Below are 8,947 nucleotides of genomic sequence, written 5' to 3'. Positions count from 1 at the left end.
TTCTTTCCAATCGGGTGCCAGTCGACACAAAACTTCAGTGGCGGGAGATTGAACTTGCCTCCAAGTGCCAATGTTGCCCTCTTCGACCGAATATTGAGTCCCTCCAACACCTCTTCATTCAAGGTTACGGAGCTCGCAGAGTATGGAATGAGTTTGATTCGTGGTTTGATGGGGCGACCCCCCGCCTCTCAATCAATGACACAATCCCAACGAGAATTGAAACTTGGATGCGAAGATGTCACCAAACGAGCAAGAAGCACCTTAGCCGAGCCATGCCCTACCTCATCTTGTGGTTCATCTGGGCGGAAAGAAACAGGAGCCGGCACCAAGACACGAGGTTCAATCTGCACAATGTGGTATGGCAGATCCACATGTTCATCCGGAACTCCATGGCCAACGGGAACTTGAAGCCAAAGCATTGGCGAGGGGTCAAACTTAGAATCAACATCCCGCAACAAGTGGAACCAGCTAGGGCGCAGCCGCTAGCCATGGCAATCAAATGGGACCCCCCGGATCACCCTTGGATTAAACTAAACACGGATGGCTCCTTCAATGAAGTGACCAACAAAGCAGGGGGGGAGGAATCATTCGGGACAGCTCGGGCAACATGCTGGTGGCGTTTAGCACGCCCCTTGAAGCACACTCGGCTCTGGAGGCTGAGCTAACGGCCATGATCCTTGGGCTGCGCTTAGCCAAGGATCTTGACTTACCAATCTGGATCGAATTAGATGCCGAGCAAGCCATTAATCTGGTCAATGGAGCAGGGTGGGGGCCGGCTCTAGCTCGGCAAGCAGTGGCGCAATTGATCCTGCTCAAGCGCCAACTTAAATTCCGAGCCACCTTCATACACCGGGAGGGGAACAAGGCGGCGGATTTCCTTGCGAGAATGGGCCTAAGGCTTGATAGCGGTCGACAATTGGATCATAATTCTGCACCAAGAGACCTCATGGACTTCGTCCGCTTGGACCGAATGGGTGTTCCAAACATTCGAACCCTAGATGGGGACGGATACTAGAGTTGGTTACTCGGAGATGGAAGATCATAGAGCCTTTGTTTTGTTTAATTGCACTTTTGAAGGGAGTAGGATAAGGTCCGAGCCGTGTGGAGTCGGACCGCTTTCTACTCTTGCCTTTGCTATGGCACACCACTTTCGGGTGTGGCCACGTTCTGTAATCTCCTTTTTGATATATAGGGATGAGGGACCCACGAACCCTCCACCGTAATGGTGTTTAAATAAAAAAAAATGGGACGAGGCCAAGTTACACATGCTCCAGGACCAAGCCGGCCTCCCTCAACAAGCTATAGCACATATCCTTGACACTCCAATTGTCCCGAGGGAGCCGGACACCCCCCGATGGGTCCTCTCCCGGATGGCCGAATTCTCTTTGGCCACGACATGGGAAACCATTCGCTCACAAAAGCCAATCATCCCGAGGCTTGATGATATTTGGAAAGCCGGACTCACCAAGTCAATTGCAATTTTCAATTGGCGCCTCTTGTCGAATCGGATCCCGGTTGACACAAAACTCCAATGGAGAGGGATTGAGATGGCATCCAAATGCCAATGCTGCCCTATTGGACCGAACGTTGAATCCTTGCAACACCTTTTTATTCAAGGCCGTGGGGCAACTAGCATATGGAGGGAATTTGACGGGTGGTTCGTGGGATCTTCTCCGCCGATCAGAATCAATGATACAATCCTGGAGAGAGTCGACGTGTGGTCACGAAGGACACAACAACAAGATAAGAAAAACTTGTGCCATGCCTTGTCATACCTCATCATGTGGTTCATTTGGGCGGAACGAAATAGGAGCCGACATGACCAAGTCCCCTTCAAACCTTACAATGTGATATGGCAAGTGCAAACCTTCATCCGGAATGGTATGGCTATTGGTACCATCAAGCCGAAGCATTGGAGAGGCGCTCTTGAAGATGAATGTCCCAAGCCAAGCCGAGTCGTGAAGGCCAAGACCGCTTGCCATGCAAGTCAAGTGTGATACGGACAGGGACTGGAGGGTGTTCACGCGGGGAAATCGAGAGGTTGTTTGGCCAACCGAAAAGGAGGATATGGAGGGAGTAGCTGGGCCAACCGAAATGGAGGATTTGGTGGAATGAAGTTGTTATAGCAGCTTGAAGATCTCGGCAGTCATTAGTCCACTTATGTTATTTAGTTTCCTTTATTTTAGTAACTTCTTGTTACGCTAATCCCCTATAAATTAGAGAGTCCTCTGAATGGTTTAATCATCGAGGAAGATCAGTTTAAAGGGCGATTAATCGCAGGCCTCCTTTGTGAGGATTATTCTTGTTACTCATTTCCTTTCCATTCACTTTATTCAATAAAGCCGAGAGTTGTTTACAAGAATTAAGTATTGTTTCATTTGAGTATTTTGTCAAACACATTGTGAGTGAGTTATCTGGTGGGGCATTTTGTCGAGCACTCCTTGTGCTCTTTACTGTCACCAGCCTTTACTCTATCAAAGTGGCACCCCCCCCCAGACCAGCCCTGGATAAAGATTAACACGAATGGTGCAATTTCGTCGGTGACGGGCAAGGCCGGAGGAGGAGGGGTAGTCCGAGAGGATACCGGGAAAGTCCTTGCCGCATTCGCTACCACACTCGACGCTCAATCAGCCCTTGAGGCCGAACTTATGGCCACCCACCACGGCCTCGTCATAGCCAAGGAGTTCAATCGGCCTATATGGATTGAATCAGATTCCGAACAAGCCATCAAGTTGTTCAATGGTACAACCTGGGGGCCGGCGCATATCTGCCGGACCATGGCGCGCCTCGCCATCCTCAAACAAAAACACCACATCCGAGCCACCTTCATCCACCGGGAGGGAAACAAAGCGGCTGATTGGTTAGCCAAGATGGGACTGGACCTTTCAAGCTTCCGTCACATGTCCGAACAAACGATCCCTAGAATGCTCAAAGCCATCATCCGTATGGACGAGATGGGCCTCCCCAACATTCGAGTCCAGAATGAAGATCGCGAGTAAACAAGGGGCCGAGGAGCGACCCATGGCATGTCCACCTCTTACTCTTATATCGTAATTGTTCTAGTGGTTCTTTATAATTATTTTTGGTTTCCCTAGACTTAGATGGTTCGTCCTTCTTGTATCCCCTCAAATGTAACATCTTTTGCTTTGTAATATAGGGATGAGGGACCCATGAACCCTCCACCGTGAAGGTGTTTGATTAAAAAAAAATTGTGAATATTATGTGTGAATCCGTTTTGAAGCATGAATGTGTATGTGGAAGCATGAATATGTATGTGTGGAACTATGATAGACAAACTAGGGTTTGTGGGTGTTGAGCATGAAAACTATTGTGTACAGGCAGTAGGTTCCGACGACTGTTAGACCAATCAAACGATCTTATTTTGGCACGAAATTTGAACTGGATGAGGTTTTAGATGTCTTCTGTGTTGTGTCCAAATTTCAGCTTCAATCGATGACAGATGATTTTTAACGAATTTTACAATTGAACTGCGCAGTCCTGTCAGAATCGTGTTTTGCCTTGTAACAATTCAGTGAGTTTCGACTTTGATTTGATCCATCAAAAGATGTGATTTTGGTGCCAAATTTTAACTAGATAAACCCTTATGTGTCTACTGTGTGGTGACCAAATTTTAGCTTCAAAGGATATCGGATAATATTTTAATGATTTTTACAAAAGGACTATGCTGTTCGGCCAGATTCATGTTTTGCCATAATAGTCCTTGTTGACAAGTTTTGAATGAAGTGCATGAGTAAGGATCTGATCCTATGAAGTGGTTTTGTGTTGCACGTTGATGTGTGCTAAAGTGATAGTTTTTTTTATTGTGAACGATTATGATGGGCAATGTAAGAAAATGATGAAAGGAACGATAGGGCATGCATGATTAATGTGTTGGTGGAAAACTGATTGTGTTATGTGCTTATGGTGTTGACAAGGGTTATTGTGCGTACGTGAGTACGAAGAAGTAAGATTCGTGATAAAGTTGTGAAGTGTGAATTATTATTATTATTATTTTTAATCAAACACCTTCACGTTGGAGGGTTCGTGGGTCCCTTATCCCTATATTGCACAAAAATCAGGGGATACAAATTTAGGATTACAAGAAGACCGATCAATCTATCTATGCCTAGAAGGTCAAAAAGCATGTACAAAAATCTAGAACAATTACACCACAAGAGTAGGTAAGGGTCGTGCCGATGATGGCTCGACACATAGGTACTCTTTGGCGTTCGGTGATGACGAGATCGGTGGAATCCTTCCTTGGTACCCTTTTCCTACTCATGCTCTACATCTTGTTCCCATACTCGAATATTGAGGATCCCCATTTGCTCCATTCGGATGATATCCTTGAGGCCTCTCGGTGCGGCTTGGGCGTTCCAAACTTGTCTACTGCTTTACTCCAATCCCATTTTCGCAAGGTAGTTGGCCGCCTTATTTCCTTCTCGGTGAATGAAGGTGGTACGGAGTGTTAGGTGAGGCTTGTGTAGGGCTATGTGCACCATGGCCTGGCGGATGTGTGTATGCCCCAGCCTTTTCCTTCCACTAATTTGATTGCTTGCTCTGCATCCGCTTCGAGCCAAATTTATTTCACGAATTCCTTAGCCATTATCAAGCCATGGTGCATGGCTAGTAACTCGGCCTCAAGAGCTGAATGTGCTGTTAGCGGTAACGCAAAGGCTACAAGTAACCTACCCGAATGGTCCCGTATGAGGCCTTCCCCCTCGGCTTTTCCGTTTGATTCATTAAAAGAACCATCCATGTTGAGCTTCAGCCATGGTTGATCCGGGGGGTTCCATTTGATCATCATAGCTAGTGGCTGCGGCCTTCTTGGTGTGGCTTGACTCGAGATGTTGACTCCAAGCCTAACTCCCTTCCAATGCTTCGGCTTGAGGCTGCTGTTGGACATGCTATTTCGAATGAATGTGAGGGTCTGCCATACCACGTTGTTTTCCTTGAACTGGACTTCTTGGTGTCTGCTTCTATTCCTTTCTACCCAGATAAACCAAAAGATGAGGTATGGCAAGAGTCGGCTGAGATGTTTCCTACCTGATTGCTGTGATCTGTTCTCCCATACTTCGAGCCTAGTTGGTATGGTGTCGTTGATCCGAAGTAGGGGGGAAGAGTCTTCGAACCACTCGTCAAATTCCCTCCACTCTTTAATAGCACCGGCTCCTTGAATGAAAAGGTGTTGTAGGGACTCGGTATTTGGCCTGTAGGGGCAGCATTGATACTTGGACGCAAGCTCAATCTTCCGCCATTGGAGCTTTGGGTCGACTGGAATTCGATTAGATAGGAGCCTCCAAATAAAAATGGCAATGGTTGTAGTTAGGCTTGCCTTCCATATATCTTCAAGTCCTTGGAGTCCGGATTGTTTCCCATGTCGAGGCTAGCGAGAAGTCACCGCACCGGGATAGGGTCCATCTCGGTATGTCCGGTTCCCCAGAGAAAATCGGTGTATTGAGGATATCAGTGACGATCTGTTGCAGAGGCCAGCCTGGTCATGGAGAAGCTATAATATTGATTCGTCCCAAGCACCTTCTTTGATAAACTCCGAAACGGTCGTTACGGAGCTACCCCTCTCATCGATGCAAAGCCCCCTGAGCGGTGTGTTGCCAATCCAAATATCATCCCAGAAGAAGATCTTTCCTAACCTGACTATCCATCGAATGTGCGGGTGAGCCCGCCCAGGCTCTGGCCAGCCTCTTCCAGGTTGGGCTATTTCTTCCCGAGGTTCTCATGTTGAGAGGCGAGGATTTGGAACAATATTTACTCATCATGTATCGTGCCCATAGGGAATTCTGTTCAATGAATCGCCACCACAATTTAATGTTGAAGGCTCGCAACACCTCCTTAAACTTGCGAATTCCAAGCCCTCCTTTGTTGGTTGGGAGACACATTTGGTCCCAGCTAATCCAATGGGTTCTTTTCCTTTCATTTGTCGAGCCCCAAAAGAACCGCGCCAATTGTTGGTCAAGGAGTTTAAGGGAGCCGACTGTTGGCTCAATAGCTTGAAAAATGTGAATGGGAATCGCCTCAAGGCTACTCTTAATTAGAGTTAGCCTCCCTCCAAAAGATAGGTGTTTATGCGCCCATCCGGATATCTTCCTAGCAATATTCTCCAGGATAAACATGAACATATCCGTGCGCTTAATTCCTCGGTTTATGGGAACTCCCAGGTAGAGGAAGGGGAATGTCCCCCAAGAAAAGCCACCTTCATATTGGATTGCTTGTTCCCATTGTTCATGTACTTCGGCGATGTAGAAGTTGCTTTTGGCGAGGTTGATCTGTTGCCCGGAGACTTCCTTATACCCATTAAGACAGGCTCTAAGTTGGCGCAGGGGGGTCTCGGCCGCTTGTGTAAAGATAATGATATCATCGGCGTATGCTAAGTGGCTGATTTCCAAGCACCGCCTAGAAGCTTTGAATGTCATCTCCCTCTGGCCTAGTATGAGCTTGTCAAGGGCCATCGACAAATAATCCGCCGCCATCACGAACAAGGCAGGTGAGATGGGATCACCTTGCCTTAGACCTCAGGTTGATTTGAAGAAACCAGCGGGGGCACCATTAATAAGAACTGAGAACCAACAAGACCCAACGCACCATTTAATAAGGCCAATCCAAGCCTCCGGGAAGCCCATGTGTCGGAGAACTTTGGTAAGAAAGCCCCATTGAACCATGTCGTAAGCCTTGGCCATGTCAATCTTGATTGCCACATTCGGAGCTGGGGAACATCTTGCGAGCTCATGGAACATCTCTTGGGCGAGGAGAACATTGTCGTTTAGAAGCCGTCCCTTCACAAACCCAGATTGGTTAGGAGATATGACCTGTGGCAAAAAAGGTGTGAGTCTAGCCGTTTATACTTTGGTGAGGATCTTATTGAAGACATCGCAAAGGCTAATAGGGCGGTAGTCGGCCCATGTTTCGGGCAAGGCCTTTTTTAGAATGAGAACGATGTTTGTAGCCGTGACACTTCGGGGGAGGTACACCCCTTTAAAGAACTGTGTGATATCTTCCACGACATCCGTTCCAATAATCGGCCAGCATGCTTGATAGAACGTGGCCGAGAAGTCATCCGGCCCGGGTGCACTATCCCAGGATATTTCAAAAACTGCTCTTTTCACCTCGTCCAGGTCCGGTGGCTTATGAAGGCCCGTGAGTTCCTCCGTAGGAGGGATTTGGTGGATCAGGTCTAGGTCCGGCTCCTAAAAAACTGGGTTGTCTGGTGCAAGGAGGCTCTGGAAGAACTCAACCGCCGAATTTCTAATCTCTGCTTCATCCGTAATCTGATGGCCATTTGCACAAATGGAATGGATTCGCAATCTGACCCTCTTCTGTTTCACCCAACTTTGATAGAATCTAGAGTTTCTGTCTCCCTCCGCGAGCCACCTCAAGGCCGCCTTTTGTCGCCAGAAATCCTCCTCCATTTTAAGTAAGAGGATGTATTCGGCAATGTTCTTGTTTATCTCGGTTCTGTTCCGAGGCGTTGGGTCTACTTCGAAGTTGGCTTGGGCCTTTGCGATCTCTTCTTCCATACTCTTGAGGTTAGCATGTATGTTCCCATAGACTTCTTTATTCCAGGACTTTAAGGCCTTTTTGCTTCTTACCAACTTGATTTGGATATTTAGGAGCCCGGTCCCCTGGTTGGCTGCTCCCAAATGTCTTCAACTATCTTTTTAAAACCTTCGTGCCGGATCCACATATTTTGGAAACGGAATGCACTACCCCCTGTGGCAGGTCTCGCCAACTTGCACCTTGTGAGGATCGGGCCATGATCCGAGGAGACTCTTGGAAGGTTGGTCACCCTCGATGCCTCAAATACTTTGGTCCATGCCTCGCTAACAAACATTCTGTCCAGCCTTTCGAACAACCCGTTTTTGGCCCATGTATACTCCGCTCCATCATAACCCGGGTCAAGGAGTCGTCAATCTTCAATTGTTTCTGCAAAGTCGATTATCTCGCCCTGCCGATTGGTGTCACTCCCTACCCTATCAACATGTGAGAGGATCGTGTTAAAATCCCCTCCGATCAGCCATGGAATGCCTTCCACTTGGTTCGAGATCTCCTTCATTTTATCCCATAGGGGATGTCTTTCCGATCTTGTACACTTTGCATAAACGACCGAGATGAAGAAGTGGCTAGCCATGCGGTTTGAAGTTAGCCTCCCACGAAGGATTTGATCCCCATCCTCTTTGATATCGAAGTGAGCTTCTTCTTCGGTAAAGATCCAAACCTTGCAGGTTGTGTTAGAGCCGTTGAAGTTGAGCCCAAGAGCCTTAGAGTATCGGTCCGGGTTAGGAGTTGTGAGTGGCTCCATTATTGCAAGAAACACAACATTATAGCATTTGATTCATCTTTTTAACACGTTTTGGGTGGGCGCATTAGCGACTCCCCTAGCGTTCCAAAACATTATATTGTAAGACATATTAACAAGGTAGGTTTATACCCGGAAGGTATGAAGGCCCTCCTTGAAATAGGACAATTTGTCGATCTTCTTCCTCCCTTGTGTGTTCCCTGCCGTCAATTTGCAAGGGAGAGATTAGAACTTATTCGTACTCATGATATTTCTTGACATCCTCCTTTCCACAACCATCAACGTCATATTCTCCATTGGCCATGAGAGATTAGAACTTATTCGTACTCATGATATTTCTAGACAAATCATCTCCGCTCCATCCGCTCTTGTTCGAGGAATGCCGGAACCCCTCTCGATCCCCCTCGTGCACCCCCTCGGGAGCGCGTTAGCATCCGTCGGTGTGAACCATCATCTTCTCATGTCCCGTCCCTGTTCCCCTTTTCTTGTGTGCCACTTGTGTACTTGTTTACCGCTCCTTCCATTCGGTCATTTCTAAGGTTTTGTGATCCCCTTTCCATTTTGCCGACATCATGAGTATCGCCCACAATGTCCGGGCACTCCCACACCGGGTCAAACCTTTTTTCCCCATCCGGT

The 8,947-nt window shown here is 47.5% G+C and overlaps 1 protein-coding gene across 1 annotated transcript; it reads left to right on the top strand.

Moving 5' to 3' along the window:
• The first annotated feature begins 607 nt into the window (after positions 1 to 607).
• On the top strand, positions 608 to 1,015 carry LOC121791928. The gene has a single exon (XM_042189739.1). The coding sequence runs from the start codon at positions 608 to 610 to the stop codon at positions 1,013 to 1,015; it is 408 nt and encodes a 135-aa protein (XP_042045673.1).
• Positions 1,016 to 8,947: the final 7,932 nt, after the last annotated feature.

The sequence above is a fragment of the Salvia splendens genome, unplaced genomic scaffold (assembly GCF_004379255.2).
Source record: "Salvia splendens isolate huo1 unplaced genomic scaffold, SspV2 ctg970, whole genome shotgun sequence".
NCBI classification, from domain to species: domain Eukaryota; kingdom Viridiplantae; phylum Streptophyta; class Magnoliopsida; order Lamiales; family Lamiaceae; genus Salvia; species Salvia splendens.
This window is presented reverse-complemented; position numbering and strand designations above follow the sequence as displayed.